General features: G+C 30.5%; 1 protein-coding gene across 4 annotated transcripts in view; it reads right to left on the reverse strand.

Annotated features, from left to right (window-relative positions):
- Positions 1 to 561: 561 nt before the first annotated feature.
- Positions 562 to 17,887, reverse strand: part of LOC112686005 (otoferlin-like) — a 175,491-nt gene continuing 158,165 nt past the window's right edge. For 2 of the 4 annotated variants that reach the window (XM_025558095.1, XM_025558097.1), the window contains exons 11-37: positions 14,681 to 14,864; positions 13,678 to 13,892; positions 13,403 to 13,586; positions 13,151 to 13,335; positions 12,878 to 13,075; positions 12,688 to 12,804; positions 12,471 to 12,623; positions 12,100 to 12,300; positions 11,884 to 12,000; positions 11,672 to 11,806; positions 11,453 to 11,614; positions 11,231 to 11,376; positions 10,832 to 11,000; positions 10,496 to 10,682; positions 4,228 to 4,370; positions 3,996 to 4,145; positions 3,747 to 3,923; positions 3,488 to 3,622; positions 3,148 to 3,419; positions 2,897 to 3,067; positions 2,624 to 2,799; positions 2,420 to 2,550; positions 2,163 to 2,350; positions 1,823 to 2,061; positions 1,559 to 1,737; positions 1,359 to 1,459; positions 562 to 1,292 (exon numbers count right to left, since the gene is read on the reverse strand). In XM_025558095.1, the coding sequence (XP_025413880.1) occupies positions 1,112 to 1,292; positions 1,359 to 1,459; positions 1,559 to 1,737; positions 1,823 to 2,061; positions 2,163 to 2,350; positions 2,420 to 2,550; positions 2,624 to 2,799; positions 2,897 to 3,067; positions 3,148 to 3,419; positions 3,488 to 3,622; positions 3,747 to 3,923; positions 3,996 to 4,145; positions 4,228 to 4,370; positions 10,496 to 10,682; positions 10,832 to 11,000; positions 11,231 to 11,376; positions 11,453 to 11,614; positions 11,672 to 11,806; positions 11,884 to 12,000; positions 12,100 to 12,300; positions 12,471 to 12,623; positions 12,688 to 12,804; positions 12,878 to 13,075; positions 13,151 to 13,335; positions 13,403 to 13,586; positions 13,678 to 13,892; positions 14,681 to 14,864 (4,596 nt within the window). In that variant the 3' untranslated portion in view covers positions 562 to 1,111. The remainder of the gene's footprint in view (positions 1,293 to 1,358; positions 1,460 to 1,558; positions 1,738 to 1,822; positions 2,062 to 2,162; positions 2,351 to 2,419; positions 2,551 to 2,623; positions 2,800 to 2,896; positions 3,068 to 3,147; positions 3,420 to 3,487; positions 3,623 to 3,746; positions 3,924 to 3,995; positions 4,146 to 4,227; positions 4,371 to 10,495; positions 10,683 to 10,831; positions 11,001 to 11,230; positions 11,377 to 11,452; positions 11,615 to 11,671; positions 11,807 to 11,883; positions 12,001 to 12,099; positions 12,301 to 12,470; positions 12,624 to 12,687; positions 12,805 to 12,877; positions 13,076 to 13,150; positions 13,336 to 13,402; positions 13,587 to 13,677; positions 13,893 to 14,680; positions 14,865 to 17,887) is intronic. The other 2 variants (XM_025558099.1, XM_025558098.1) reach the window with 2 other exon arrangements.

Genomic DNA, 17,887 nt, shown 5'->3' on the forward strand with positions numbered 1-17,887 from the left:
ATAAATACCTATGTATTATATCGGTTATAATAAGACAGAGTAGATATTCTAAAAAAGTTTCACATAAAAATATTATTGTCATATTTAATATTTTACAATAAATAATATAATATATTATGATTGATTTCAAACATGTTGTCTATAAAGAAATAAAAAAAAAAACTATTAATTACAATGGTATAGTTATTTTTCAGGTAGCTTTAGTTGTTATCAATTGATGCACAGTGCGTGTTTATATTTTTACGTATTATTATGTTTTATTATATTACAATTTAATTATTATTGTTATGAGTTTTTTTAATTTATGTGTATACCTAATCAGTTTTTGTTATTATGAATATTTGGTTTTAACAATAATGAGACTTATGACTATTATTTTTAAAGTTTCTTAAAATCTAAAAATATTTAAAAATAATCAAATAAAATAAACTAATAACAATGGTTAAGCTATTTTTTTCAAAATAATGTATTGTAAGTTCATAAACAACAAATATATCTGCTAAGAGAATCATTCAACTTAAATAATGAATCATGATATATATATATATATTATTGCTGCTGTCTTAATATATTAACATTGTATGTAATTTAATTAACATGTAATGTACAATTTTTCTAATCCATATTAGTGATATTGGTTTAATTTATTACTTTTATAGAAATATGATCAAACTACTAAAGCTTTTTATTTATATTTTGATAAAAATTACATTTTAGCTCAAATTCCATCATTGTGTGTCATATCAAAAATAAACGGGAAATCGAAATTACTCTAGTACATATTAGTATATATTAAATTATTTAATGACAATTATATAATAAATTGGTTTAGTTTCAGGAAACCGTTTTGCTGAACACACTTTTGTAGAGATTCGGATAATAATATAAAAGTTATATGGAACTACTTTGAACCACTGATGTATTGAATACTAGTTTGGTACAAGATGGACATAAATGTAAAAATTTACCTTTTAGAATATGTTATAGATTAATAACGATATTGATATGTAAAATAAAAATAACGATTAAAAGTACACATGATGTTTACCTTACTACACTAAAACAGTGAGTTGAGGATTTTATATCATGATACTTTTGGTAAAACAAAATATTAAGCTCCCAACATTTTTTTAACCATGTAACCAGGAATAGAGTAGAAGAACAGTATCAACATAACCAATATTGCCAATACAATGATACCCTTCAAAATCTTCCATTTATAGTTGTGCCAAATGATGTACCGTATAGATTTAAACGGATTTAGGAACCACATGAATGAAGCGTCAGGTCGGCTGCGAACAAAATAATATCACGCAATATTAGGAATGAGGTTTGGAATATTGAAAATTAATTTATACTTAGGTTTATCTAATGGGTCCGGTTCGTTGCGACCGATACCCGCAGGGATTTTTTCTGCTTCCTCGGTGGTAAGTAAATGCAACTCGGCTTCAACTTTTCCCTGCGAAAAATAATGTATATTTAATAATCCGAAACGTATGATACCAATACTAAACGTCATATTATGTTCTATTGATTTTTCTGCATATCTGGTACAAACCGTCAATTCCATCTCCTCGTTTTCTTTTTTGACGTAAAATGGCCACCAGCCCTTAACACGTTTTTGTTTGAATATGTTAACCATTGGAACTGACCCATCTGACTTGAGCATTTCCAATGTGCATAATTTCGAGGATTTGGCACCACGTGGGAAATTATTCAGGTCCAACGTCAAAGCTCCTGTACAAACGACATTTGATTCGATTTGATTGGATATAGAAAGATATTTGCATAGTATTCGAACACGAAACATGCAATTACCTACCTAAAAAATCGTCAGCCGAAAAATGATCGGCGTCCCACACTTGGAGCTCGAGCCTGGCTGGTATTTTGCTCTCTGTTTCGTCCCACGAGAAGAGCGATTCTTTTTTAGATATAACAATTTTTTCTTCCGCTACCAGATAGTCGAACGGAAAAACAAATCTCCAATTGAAGTTACCCTCTCCCGTCAACGATCTATAATGTATGTCTGTGCTCTGACAGTCCTCCGGACCTTTCAACCACCTTAAGACAACGCACGCGAACAATATAATAAATTATTACCGTTGACTGTTGCACGCATTTTATTCGAAATATTTCGCTACGAAATCAGCATACAGACATACCCTTTAACGTAGATGTCACTCATTTTCTCCCCCGTGAAAAAAGCGTCATCTTCCAGCACTACGTCGTCCGTGTTCCAAATTATCACCCGAAGCTGGTACGATTTCGGTTTTCTCGGTGATATGTCCAACGCCGGCCCCGGAAGAGGCATATCCATCGGAAACATATCAACCCACATTTCCAGTTTTCCCTAGTACAAAACGTACACAAGTCAAATCAAGATGCCCACGGATATTATTTCAAACGTTTCAATCAATACTCTTTCGATTCCAGCTTTGTCTGCTATGAACAGTGGTCGGGTCTCGATGTGTTCGGGCACTAGATGACAACCTCTCCGGGGTATTTCATGCCAATTGTGCAAGACGGCTAACGCCATGTGTTCTTCCGTGCCTGTAAAAGTATTGACATTAGGATGAGTCTACAATCGTGGGTTTATGTACATATTTTCCCACATCCCACTTGCCTTTGGAGCTATACCATTCAATGGTATCCTCAGTATTGTTTTGAAGACAGAACGTTTTCGTGCCGATTTTCACGGTTCCGTTTAAATACACTGGCGGATCTAATTTGGCTTCTTTACATAGTTTAGCTAATATCTGTGTAGGCTTCATCGAATCCCTCCATCGATTGTACCCCGATCTGGATAATGTAGCGTGATAATATTCAAACAAACGTATAATTTAATGATTAAAAATTATTTGTACACCAAATTTAAAATATCCGACATCATACTTACAATTCATAAGTTTTAGGAATACCACAGGTCGCTCTGTGTCTACTATAGAATCTATTTTCTAAGTCTATTCGGGTCTCTCCTATTAAATCGTCAGATCCCAACAGATCCCAATCTAATATTTGTACTGTTAACATAGAGTCTTGAGGAAATGTCGCTTCTATTTCAAAACACCTAACAAATACGCAATATTAAATATGTTTATTTATTCATGCGTTAAAACCTTTTGGTAAGTTTTACAGAATAGACCGTACTTTCCAAAAACCGGATTGAGTTGTTTAGATATGTAATTATCCTTGTCACTAATTTTTTTTGAGCCTAATTGCAACACTACATATGGATCAGCTTTGCCATTGATGTCCATAGGATGGAGATCGTTAGCTTTCACTATGTAGACTCTTACTAGTACATGGATTGGATCGTTCGAAGGTAAACCTTGAAAGAATCCGTACTGAGGATCAAACCCCATTATCGTGTGGTCTTCGATGTCCTTCGGTAGGGGCCATTTGTATACTTTAATTGAACCCTAAAATTAGTTGTAACTTATACGTATGTCTACTGCGACCTGATTGCGAGATGCGTGTTAAAAGTTACCTTAAACGTCCCCACGATCCTCGCATCATCTTCTACATCGTCACCGGTTTTTTTACCTCGATACAAGTCAAATGGTAATAACCATTCCCGAAAGCCGTTAAATTCTGATTGCGCTTCAAGTTCATTAGAATATATCTAATTTATTACATATTATATTAAATTATATTAATTTAATATATACATTTAAACACTAAGTAATTTTTTATTATTGAATAAATTCAGTTAAATTTATTATACGGAAACATTATTTATTTTTCACCTTCATAGTAGCGATTTTAGTGATTTCCCGTTTTCTCTGAAATTTTTTTGGACTCAATTTCGCCACGAAACGTGATGTCTTTGTACTTTTTTTGGTTTGTTTAACATCGTTCTGGGTAGGTTCTATTTGGATTGGCAATAACCCGTTAGTATCTCCGTAAGCTGTTTTTCGATTTTCCTAAAACATCCATAGAACAATAGAGTAAATAAAATGCATCGTAACTGCACATGATATTCAAGCAATACGAACTTCAACGATGGCGCTTTCAACAGATGCGAAATATTTCGTCCACCAATCTCGACTGTCGTCATTTTTTAATTCTATCACTTCCTCGGCACTTTGTTTACGATTTTTGTTGAATTGTGTTTTTATATCTTTTTGGGTCAGATGGCTAGAACCCTTATAACAAAAAAAAAAAATAAAAAAAAAGTAAAAACAGCAAATAGTTCAATTTTGTTTCACAATGATTGCTACTACTCACATAGCTAATGGTTATGATGTCATTATCTTTTATATCAAATAAATGATTTTTTCCAATCAACTGAGTGTTATTGTTGGTACTGGAATTTTGATCGCTTTTGGTAAATCGACTGATGTTTGTTTGGTTTTTTTTTAAGTCAACTTCTAAAATTATTGTACTCGTAAAGTATAATATAAATATTATTTACAATCTATAGACATTTTAGACATAATAAAACTACTATGTTTTATAATATAAAATATAATATAGGTAAATATGTTAAAACATAGTTAGAGTTAAATACATGTTTGATTGAAAATCAGTAGGACAAAGGTGGCCGACGCCAAATAGTTGGGAGAAAGTCGAAGGAGAAGAAGAAACTTTTTTATTCTGAAAAAGTTAACAATGGTTAAACTTCCATCGTTCACTGGCAATAGTTAATTTTATAAATCTGTTGTTTCATCTTTATGGACCAAACTTTATCTACCAAACTACAAAAGTTCAGTAAAATTAATTGAACAAGTAGTTGGGAATATTTAATGGAGACAAAGAGAAGAAAACACACTAAAACCGAACACGATCAAAAGTTTTTTTTTTTTTATTTTATTTATGGATTTAATATAATTTAAAAAAACACGAAACCAAATAATAAAGCTATTTCAAAAACCAATTAAGAAATGTTTTAGTAGATTTGATGAAAAGAAACGATCAATAATCTACTAAAGTTTAATTTTTCAATTTTCTTCTGGGAACCGACAAAAGGTAAAATGTAATAAGTTGGTTTTAAAAGGAAATTAGTGGAACGGTGCATATATATTGCTTTTCAGCGAGATACATTCGACGAGCTATAGATAAGAGGGAAAACGTCGGATGTTATTTATTCGGTTAATCAACTCACTGCATAGCATTATTAAAATAGATACTCTATCTGATGTGATGAATTACGTCGAATATTTAGTTGGTGAATATTGAAAACAAATAAATTGTCATTAATTCAAATATTTTATAATTAGAATATTATGGATATTATAGATATTTATTTATTGGTAAAAAACGGGACTAGCCCAATATAATTTTATTTTATTAAATTAAATTAATCAAAATGAAATGATTTGTGTTCATCTAATAATATATAAGAAAAGATAACAAGAGAAAGAAAAAATTAGAAATAAATACAAAGAATACAAGAATTGAAAAAATATAACGACAAAGGGAAGCTATAAATAATAATCTACATTAAGAGTTATAATAAGTAGAGGATATGCTAGTATAAACAAGACAAAAAGTATAATACACAGCTTAATGAGGGAAGATGGGTTCTCGTTATCCAAATTCATCATACGTAATAAGGGACAGTTTTTTAAATAGTTCGCCGAATAGTTAGGAAGTTAGAATGGAAAAACTAAACGAGAGTTATACATTGGAACTCTAAAGTTGACATGCGAAAGTAACGCAGGAGCATCAAAATGACCACTTATAAGGTTATTTAAAAAAGCTAAATTTATATGTGAAAGTTTAATATATGTTAAAATATTATATCAAGATCCAACACACTATATTTAACGTTTGGATTAAATATTTAAAAGAAAAAGGATAACGAGATCGAGTGAATGAGATGATATAATATTTATTAATATTAAGGTCTAAACCGAGGCTTTCACCCCAATTAGGCAACACATTATATCATCTTGGAAATGCATACAATACTGAATAGAATGAATACGCAGAAGAAATTTAATGTCATCAGCAAAAATTAAAAAATGACAATGCATTAAAATTTTTTTAAATACCGTTAATAAACAGAGAAAACGAAAAAGAAAATAAATTACTACTTTGAGAAATACCAGAGGTAAAATAATAACCAGAAAACAAGTGGTTCCTCGAACACTAATAATAGCAATATTTTCATTAGAGCAACATAGTCCACACGATAAAATGCTTTAGTGTAAAGCATGTCAACTTGTGAGTGATTACCAAAAAATTTCAGAACATAGTGAAAAAAACATAGCACGATATTATAGAACGACTAAGACGAAACACATGTTGCTCGTCAATAAGAACACCTTTTATTGATTTCTGAAAGGAATTCAGAATTAATTGTTTAGGCCGGGTGCTACAAATAATGTGCGCATTCCCGGTCACCGATTTTTACTTGTATTACACGCCACTGACACATTGTGTTTGTAAGGTGTGTAGTGCGGTATATAATTCAGCTAGCAGTGTTTGGGTTCGCTGCGCAAATATCAGTGAGCTATGTGGTGTTTAAATGTATAATGTGTGTATATATGTATGTGTTTTGTGTGTACTTAAAATTATGGAAAAGAGGTAACTAAGATAAAGATGGTATAAATGGTAGGTAACTATATTTTGCTGTATTAAAATATGAATATTATAAGAATCGGCTCTTTAGGCTCAAAAATAAATAATATATAAAATAATTAAGTAATAACATATAAATAATTTTAAGAATCGGCCCTTCTGGCCCAACAAATAAAATATAAATATGTGGCCTTTTTGGCACAATAATAAGTATTAAAATAAAAAATATATAAAACTTAAAGAATTGATGGAGCGCAGACTGGCCAGCTGCACACCTATACCTAAATTATAATAATTTTACACACTCACAATAATAATAATTAAAAATAGTAGTGATTACAGCACACACACAATAGTAATATAAAAAACAGTGATGATTAGCGCTCACAATAATGTAGTTTAAATAATAAATAATATAAAATAGTGCATATAACAATTTCAATAATAATATAATAAAATACGGCGATTTGCACACATAAAATAATAATAATGACACACTCTACACCAGCGGTCCCCACTACACGGCCCGCGGGCCGCATGCGGCCCTTTAACAAATTTAATGCGGCCCTCACTAAAATTAAATTTTAATCGAAAATCCAAAATTCTATAACAGGGAATAAAATGAACGTTGCTTTTTATCTTATTGTTTTTATTTATTTTATCTTTTTATTTAAAACTTATATTGAATTACCAGTTGGCCAGATAAGCAGGTACCTACGATTATGGGTTTATTCATTTCCACCGCGTAGTCTTGTATGATAAGTTTATCTATTATCGCTTATTGTCCGTTTGTATTTTATCACGTACATTTTAATTATTTATCATGGCGAAACGTAAAATCAAAGATGAACACAGAATATTTCAAGACAGTTGGGAGATTGAATTTTTCTATATTTCTGGTAAGAAACATGATGCTTTATATTTAATTTGTCGTAAAACCATAAATATTCCAAAACTTAATAATATTAATCGTCATTACATAACTCAGTAAATTGAATTTTCTAAAAATTATCTCCACCTATCTAAAATAAGGGAAGACAAACTAGTTGAATTAAAAAATGGATTTTTTTCTGAAAAAAAAATCAATGTTACGGTTGTTAATATTATTGTAAATGTATGCGGCCCGCAAGTAATTTTCAAAAATTACATTTGGCCCTTTCTAAAATTCTAGTGAAGACCGCTGCTCTACACCGCATTCGACGGTGGTTCGCGCGTGAGAGAAATCACATATAATATTACAATAATACACACACACATTATCGGCCTTTTCAGTTACATATCACACAATAAAAATTCACAAACATTTATTAAAATAAACTTAATATTAAAGTGCGTGTATGTGTTGGTCAATCGGTGATAGTAGACATATGTATTAATTTTAATTAGGTCATTGACTTACATGATTAGCGGTGACGGCGGCGACCGTCGTCGCTGCTATTATCATGCCTCAACACTAATAATTCAAAAAGCTTCACTAAATGACTAATTATAGTAAATATGTCTATAATTACTTACATCTGTCACGTTACCAAATTTAAAAAATAGAGTAACTGATGAGACTTTCCAATGAGGGACTCCTTCTTGCAGTGATATATTAAATACAAGAAACAAAGGGCAGAATAGAGAAGAATTAATATTATCAAGAAATTAGAATTAATATATCAGAAAAACCATCCGGGCCAACTGACTGATTTAACTTGTTTAAATTTGCGAAGAACAGCATCAACATCATAAATATTAATCAGGCAGGTAGAAGGTAAATCAAAAGAAGATTTTTCAGTTTTATTAGTATCCAAATTGGAGTATATGTAGAGAAAACAGAACTAATGTATTTAGAGAAAAACTTACACATATCACACCTATTACTTCTAGAAATGCCATCAAAGCAAATAGATGCATGGAAACTGTTTTATTTTTTTAAACGAACAAATTTCTAAAGTTTAGGATTTAACGAAATTGAGGATTCAGTATCTTGGATGAATCTTTTAAAACATAGCTTTGATTTATACTTAAGTTGTGCCCAAGGATGCGAAAAAGAGTAATAATCTTGTGAGCTAATATAATTTTTTTAAAATACGTGAGCATTTCTTTTGTGGATGACAATATCTTTTAACCTTTTTGAAAACTATATAGAGAAATTAGATTTCTTGAACGTAACCTCGGGGACATAATTTATGATCCATTGATATACAGCATCACGAAGGGCAAATGACGCATCATTATAATTTGCACACGTGAAAAGAAGCATAGGAAGGATGCTTAGTAATTATTTGGGTGATTTTTACATCTATATTCTTAAAGAATTCAAGCTTAACTTGATTAACTGTGACCTCAGGACAGAATCTGGAGACAAAGATATCAGCAAATTTAACAACGGGTATAGCAGAAAACCCAGACGAGCCACTACAGTTTGTACCAACAACCAACTTGTAGGAAGTATATGAGCCAGCAAGATTTGGGATCACTAGTGGGCTAAGACTTTTTACGGACATAACTGGCGAGGTAACGTAGTATTAGCAACTAAATATTATTCGTAGTAAGCGCTTTGATAGGAAAAAAAACTCGGTGTAGCAAACGTGAAGTGATTTAGCTTATCTTGTAATTTAAGACTATTTGAAGAAATTGAAACGAGTACAGAAACCACGGACTTTAGAATTTGGCAATCTCATCTGAATTAATACCAGCAAGAGAACCGGCCCTCGTATGTACTTCATCCAAAAATAATTGCAGACATTTCTAAGTTTAATATGGACGCAGCTGTTATATTTTTAAGAATAAATACAATGAGAATCGCTTTAGTTTATTTAATTAGCTCAGTTGCCACATTATCGATGGGCCACCCTTCGTAAAGATTAAGTTAATAAAATATTATGAGTATGTAACACTAATATGGAAACGCCTAGTAAGTAAAAATCGGTGACCCAAACAACACGAATTTAATATTTTATTTTATAAGTAGATTAAGCAACTTCAAGAAAGGCGTATAAGTCACCTGTGAGGAAGACAATATCGATCAGCTATTTAGAAGTTGAACGTAGGACTGATAAGACATGTACATCTCAAAACATAGGAATAAGTGAATTTATATTATTTAAGAATTAGCAGTACCAGGGATCGGCATGAACACAAAAACAATCACAGTATAGATACAGGAATAGTCTATCAAAAATATTCTAACATTATATTTTAGAATAATGAATTAATTTAAATTATAAGTACGAAAGAGAGCAAACAATGCTGCACTGTTATCAGTTATTAAATTTTTGTAGTTATTGCAGGTAATCAGTTTTAGAAATTATATGAAGGGAATATTAGTTGTAACGAGTTTTTGATAAATTTAGATTTCATATTGATGTGTTTGAAAGTTAAATTCTTTTTTTTTTTTTTTGAGTTAATAGAAAATTTGTAAAAATTACAAAAACGAGAAAGTTAGTTTTCTTTTTAAGTTAATCTGTGTAAGATATGCTATGGTTTCTGTCTGATTTCAGAATGAAATAATTTAAAGTAATTTTTAATACGAAAATACTTAACTTATAGTTACAAAGAATATAATAATGTGTTAAGACATTGTACTCGTATAGAAATGTTACAAAAATAATTAAATTACACTGATTACCTAAATAACATCATTAGTTAACAATACATAACAGTTTATTTTTAATGTAGTGAAACGCTAAACTATCATATAAGTGTTTATTACTTTAAACTAGTAAAAATATTTTGAAATTGGAATATTTAAGACATTTAAAATTTTTATCATTCAAATTCTAACAGTACAAATGTTCGTAATAAAATAAGTTTACTGATGAATTGGAGTGGTTTAAAACTAACCACCAATAATTTACTAGAAAACGTTTGAATACGCTGTAAATTATTAGTATTAATGTCGTTATACTATAAAAAGTCACGAGTGGTTGATTAATATTCATACACGAATTAATAATATTATAAATAATTTAAAAATTCTTACGTTGTGATTGTTGTAATGGTGATTTATTCCGTTCGAGTGCTTCTCTCTTTTTTGTGATTGGAACGTACATGTATCTATGAATTGAATTTATTAGATGTGTGCCCACTAACGTAAATCTACCAAAACTTCGACAGTCGACGGCGCGTATCGTGAGAGGTGGCCGATAAAGTTCTTGTTCCGGAAGTTCCTGTAAAATATAAATTTTCCATTACCACGGTTTAAACTGCGAAAAGAGTACTGATTCTAGCTGAAATGAGTTTGCGATTAAGTATACTAACGCAATATAAGTAATCATCCTGTCATTTTGATAATAGGTTTTAAATAAGCTCTACTTACTAACTCTAAAAATTTGACAGGAGTACTGAAGTTTGGATTTTTACGGGCATTTTGTATGATGGACGAGTATAGTATATGGCCAGCACATTCAATATCGACCCGCGGCTTGTCTACGGTCATTAAGTGAACGCGTTTCAGATCTCGGAGGCCCCAGAATAATACTTCAATCCTAAAACAATTTGTGTAAATTCACATTGAATAATAATTGTTAAATTATTAAACGTTTAAATAATATATAAATAATGGCACTGTACACGTTTCAGATCGTAAGTAATATACGCAATCGACGAATCTACGGTTTTTAAAAATTAAATCAGTTTCTTATGTTTCTAGCAATGTCGTTTTATGTAGAACAGTTGTGGTAATTATTACTATTTTTTTAATATATTTTTATTTTACCTGTATTTTGCTAAAGTGGGTCTGATATCTTTTGGAATTGGTAAAATTAGTTCACATTGTTGACCACCGTCTGTTATCGAATAAACGTCTTTAGGATTCGGTAGAGGCGGTAACAATGCACTTTCGCCAATTAGGGCGTTGGGAAGCTAGAATGTCATTGGTATTAATGATGTAACGAAATGAAAATTAAAGAAATTAAAATTGAAAAAAAATAAATCTAACTTGTAACAGTTCAAACGTAGCTAAAAGTTCTCCAGCGTGTTCCATTCCTCTGTTCACGTCATACCATTCCAACGACGGCGGAAATTCGGGTCGGACGTATTCGTCTTCCAAAAGTTTTATGTGTGGTTTGGCTACAGTTCTACCAATAAATTCGGATTTACCCTACGCAACACACGAAAACTGTCAGTATAAATTTTCCATACAAAACTGAATGATTACCACTTTGTCTTGATCGAATATCTCCACGACAACGGTGGGCGGATGCGTTTTGATGTCGTCCTTCGTCCCGTACAGTATCACCTCGTCGATGATTAGCAGTTCGTCCCATGTCGGACTCAATGTTTCGTCTATCACCTGTGACAAATCGTGGAAAAAACCATAACGCAAAATTTGATACAAATTACAATAGCAATAATGATATCGGCAGTCACTTGTGTTTTGGTCGAATTTTCGCAAAATATGATTTGCGCATACGGGTCGGACAAACCGGACGCATCGGAACCAATCAATGATCGGGCCTGGTACATGTACGCCCTCAGCTGGAACGTCTGAAAAAATAGTTGTATATTATTATACGTATATAATTATATAATATATACATATTATGTAAATTATAATTGTTATCGCGTCGTGATCGCTTGACTAACGTATTTTTCGCAATAATGAATGTAGGCCGGTGGTGGCAATCTTGGGTTTTCCGCATTGAAGAGTTCGGGTGTGATATTGTAACCCTTCGGCAGTCCGTTGGCCAGGTACTTTTTGTGCTTCATCTCTCCCAGCCACGTGTACACTTGCAGTTTAGCAGGCACCGACCAACCCGACGAACCGTAGTTTTTCTTGCCCGGCAACTGAAATCGTAACGGATCGTACAACAACAACTATACATTGCAACATGCGTAAAAGTAATGCGCGTTATACAATTCGTATTCTATTGTCTGCATTCTATATCCAATCTCTCTATCTCACTAATAATCTCTAATTTTGTGGTTGCTTCCAGTGGAAAATATAAAAAACATACCTTCAAGAACATGGTGTGAACTTTTGAACAAAACTTTCCACATTCTTCGTCGGCTACAGAATAGATCAAGTGCCTAGCCATGATTCTTTGATAAGCTACTCTCTTACCGTTGCTCACCATCCACAGAAAAATGTCAGGCAAAGAATGTTGCGGCTAAAAAACCAAACGCACTCAGTTAGATTAAAAAAAAAAACTTCAAATAAGTAATGATACTTACATCTTCGATGAGTGCTTTGATCTTTTGTAAATAGCTTGTAGCGGTTCGGTACCGTTCTTTAAATGAATTTTTGGTAACTATAGCTTTCAACGTTCTTGACATTTTTCCGATTTGTTCCTGTATTTTAATATATACAAAATCCCATTCATAATCATTATTCATAACCAATTTCAATGATTATAATAATTACCATCTCCCGGAGACATAGTTTCATCCTCTCTTTGTCTAACTTTGTTTTTCCTAAGCCTTGACCACAGCCTACACCCTTAGTGAAATTTACATATCGGTTGCAACTAGATGATAGTTCATCTAGGACGAATTTTAGCTTTTCTTCTTTACCCGGATCATCATCGTCAACCAAGAATGATACCTCGTTTAAGCCTTCTTCCTAAATATGCATATAACGTAACATGATATTATAAGAATTTTAAAATCGGATATATAAAATGCAAGATTTCCATACTAGTTTATCTGATATTTTGTTAATAATATTCGAATTATACATTCTCCTCCTGTAATCCGGCCATATAGATTTAACATGTAAACAGGGCTTGTCCTCTCGTAACGGCAAGTAATAATACACTTTATCATTGGATATTGGCTTTATGGCTGCCGTCGTGCTTTGCCAGGATTCCGAAATTACACTTTCTGTTGTAATACAATACGAATAAATATATAAATAATTCATAAAGCCGAGCAACAATAAATCAAGTACCAAGCACATTGATTTTATCGTGATCTTCTTGAGAACTAGACTCGTTATGACCATCAATCATATTTCCGGCGTTCCCTATACTCAGTTCGAAATATATCGGTTTCTCTCCTAGTTTTTTGTCTATCATCGATGCGTCTAAAATGGTCATGAATAAAAAAAATTCTTCGTTTCTACAGTACGATGTCTGAAAATCATATTTTAAAAATATATTCATGTACAAATTAATACAATCTACAAACAAAATATTATTATTATTTGTAAAGACTATATTCTACCTCTGTGATCGGATAGGTTGGTTCAACATCTACACCGGAGTTCATAAATTCAGTATTTTCGGTGATTTCAGTTCGAATCGCTACCAACAATCTAGCTCTGTACGAGACCCCTTCACCGAGTCCAGTGTTGAGTGTGGCGTGCTTGTCTAAAATACTGTAATCCCTCGTTGATCCATACATGTGTATGAACGTTGGGCCAAAAGTCGGTGGAAACCCTTTAACAACAATTATGTTTTATTCATCGCACCGAGTATTTTAATATAGTTATAACGATATAGGGTGTTTAAAAGTGTATTTTATGTGCCAATTAGTATTTAAAATATTCACGTTACTCGGGTAAAATATTTTTTGTGTTTGAACAATCGATAAAAAACAAGTTTAAGTTTTTCCTTTTCATTTTCAATCATATTCGTTTCGAATTATCTTAAATTTATTTTTATGCTTTACTCCTTTAGTAAAAAATCAAAATGTTCAACTATTCAATCATCGGTTTTATCACATCATTAACTGTATAATGCACATAACAATAGCGAACTATATACGTCCTATATTCACGAGCAGAATTGTTAAAACTTATTGTGTATTTTTAATTTTTCAATTTGTAAATACAATAGTTTATAATGACAATTTTACTTTTGTAATTAAAACAAGACACTGGCAATTTCTGTAATAAGTGAAAGTATTATAGGACACATTTTATTTAGTAGTCGAAAGTTGTATATCGAATTCACATATTATATTTTCTACAGCTATTTGATATGAAAAAAAAGGTTGAAAAAACTCCAAGGAAAAATTACTTTCGGGCCCTTAAATTTAGCCGTTCATTCGATACCGTGATATAAAAATTATAATTACATTTTAATGGAGGAATAATATTGTAACACGTACAATATTTCAAGTGAATTTAATAATGGCACGTGTTCATCTGCAGTCCGTATAAGCACGTGTGCTGCGAATATTCGTTGCTCGTCGTGTGAGACTCAACAGCATTTATTATAGTTACCTCTTTCACCGTCGTTTGATATGGATTTGAGGTCGATGAAATGCGTACCGATGATCGTGTTCACCGGATCGTTATCCTTCAGTTGAATTTTAATCCGCTGGCATAGAGGCGGGAACATTTCAGAGAAAACAATCTGCTCGTTCCACACAGGTGAATAGCTGTGTTTCCGTACGCTCGTTTTGCCCTTAAAACAACAGTTTTTATCATGTTCTCAATAAATAAAAATATTTATATAAATGGTTCTAATATATGACATTGGACGAATGTGTTTATTTCAAGCATTTGAAATCGGGTCGATCGCGGTACGCTTCTAAAAACCCTATTCCAGATCATACTACGGTTTTTCTACGAAACGACAAGTTTTGCAACACTAATAATTTGTAATAATATTATTATTACGCGTATTTTTACAATAGTTTTTTTTTTTTTTACTAGACGTTTCAAAAAAAACTACCTACTCAATATGATAAGTTATACGAATAAAATTTGTTTTGAATATTTGCTGATTGGCTCAAACAGCAAAACACTTAGTTATAACACGTACCATATGAATTCGTAGGATTTTATTTATTTTCTCGAAGCACCATACGTTTTTTTTAATCTCCAGATCGGTGCAACATGATTGCGCAATTTTTTCTTTTTTGACACGACTAATTACACCATGATAGCACAAAAAAAAAAAATTAAAACACGATTGTGCCCCGATCTCTTTTTACCTGATAAAATCACAACACCATTGCGCTCCAAATTATATGTATATATACTATATATAATTATTTATGTAGGTATAACATAAAATAATGTATACAATACATACTTTCTATAATGTTCATATACATGCACTCAAACTATTAATTCATAAAATGCACTTTTTCAAAATCGAAATGAAAAGTTGATTGATCTAATGATAGTTATAATATAAATATTGACTATTGACCTTGTCAGTATACACATTTAGCATATATGAAATTTAGAAAAAAAACAATTTTAAACCAAGCCAACGATGATAATTTGTTGACAGTCCTAAGCCTGTAATAATTAGGAAGGAAAATTGTGAATTAATAGATAATAAGTTTGAGTGCATATATGTGCAAATTATATATAGAAAGTATGTATTGTATACATTATTTTAAATTGTACATAAATTATTATACCTACATAGTACATATACATATTATTTGGTGCGCAATGGTGTTGTGATTTTAATAGGTAAAAAGGGAAAAATAGCGCAATTGTGTTACAACCCTCTAGATAAGTTAAATAATGGCATCTAAGATATGCTATAAAACGGTTATTTCATGCATCTTAAGGTAATAATATTTATATCATAAGACTTACGTACACACAATGTAAACTTTAAAGTACTTATTTTTTATTTTTTTTTACAGTTTAAGGTTTGCTATTGATTTTACGTTATTTTTATCAATACAATAAATTATTGTTATTATATATTTATTTATATTACATTTTTGTATTTATTATTTCGGTATTGAATTCAAGGTTGTTGTTTAATAGTAATGTATGTTAATAAACAAAATTTTATCAAATCATTTGATAATGTAGGTAATACATTTATTTGAATCGATAAATATGTTTCAATGACAGAGTGTTCATAAATATCAGTTGCACACATTTGAAGTTGATGGAGCATGATATGTCTAATTTATAATGAATCCACAAAATATCGATTTTCCTATATGAAAATAAATGTGACTCAAAATGGCAAAATAAGACTGTAAATTATCATAAGATAATTACAATTTTTTTTTTTTTTTAGAACCTTTAGTTATTAACTATTACAGTTAATTAACAATTACAATTTTAATTTATTATATTTGCACGAAGTAAAATTAACGAATCACAAACATATTTCCAATGGAAAACATTCTACGCCAAGAAGTTTTTGCTCAAAATATATACTATGCTTGATAAACTCATATAAAATGCATCTGAATAAGATTCAATTTAATATTAAAAAAATAACTTCAAGTTCATATAAACAATTATTTTTATTTAGAATTATATTTAATTTATGTTAAAATGTATTGTCCATTTTATTATACTCGTGTTATAAAGATTAAATCTATAAATTCAATTAGGTTTCTATATTTAGAAAATATATGTAGAAATATTTGAATTAGTTTATTTAAAATTAAACTTTGATGAATTAACTTTAAATATCATCTTAAACAAACAATGTAACTCCCATAATTTAGAGGTTTTTTTTTATTATTATTATTATATTGATTTATAAGACTTTAAAATGTTTGATACATTATCTACATAAGCAATGTTAATTTACTAAAATTTTAAATTTGATAGACTTTTGCTAAAATTAAAAAGTACTTAATCTAATAAGATATACAAACTGAATATTTGCCTTTGTCCATTGCTTCTTGTTACATCCGACAGAATACCGGCATAAAATTGATAAAACTATAAGCCTTTAGGTTTGATTTTATGTATATTTTGTTGGTGAAGCAAAATACAATAATTCAAATATGTCTATAAATATTGGCCTATGAAATTTTATTTAGATTGTAAATATTTTTATTTTATCGTTCATCCAAAAATTGTATTTTATATTTATTTAAAGAAAAAATGAGACAAAACTTATAAGGAAGAAAAATTACAATAAAATTATTTTGAACATATTTTTTATTAAAAATATAATATTTAAAGTATGATGGATTAGTATACTACGATAAATACACACATTTGTGATGTTAAAGTATCTTTTATATGTATATATTTAAAAGTATTACCATCATTAGTTTAAAAACTCTGACGGGCAGTGACATAAATAGTGACAAGTGAGAAAAAATTCGTGCTGTTGAATAATTTTTTGCGAATAGGGTGTTATATGTTTACAGAATTTAATCCGATAATTGTTTTTTTTTTTTTTTTAGTCAACTTATATTTATTATCAGTATAGTAGAAAAAAAAAATAGAGGCCTTCGAAATATGGTGTTATTGTAAAATTATAAAGATTAAACGGATGGAAAGAATACAAAATTAACAGTAGTACATGGAATAAGGGAAAAGAGAATACTTTGGTATATCAAAAAAGTTTGAAGAGACAACATGGTAGGACATATACTACGCAATGATAGACTATCGTAAAGCGTCATATAAGGTGATGTTGAAGGTTATATATGAAGAGAAAGACTAAGGATTGAGTAAATTAAGCAAATCATAAATAATAGA

Source organism: Sipha flava, unplaced genomic scaffold, assembly GCF_003268045.1.
Source record: "Sipha flava isolate LNK unplaced genomic scaffold, YSA_version1 2_pilon_pilon, whole genome shotgun sequence".
Lineage (NCBI taxonomy): Eukaryota > Metazoa > Arthropoda > Insecta > Hemiptera > Aphididae > Sipha > Sipha flava.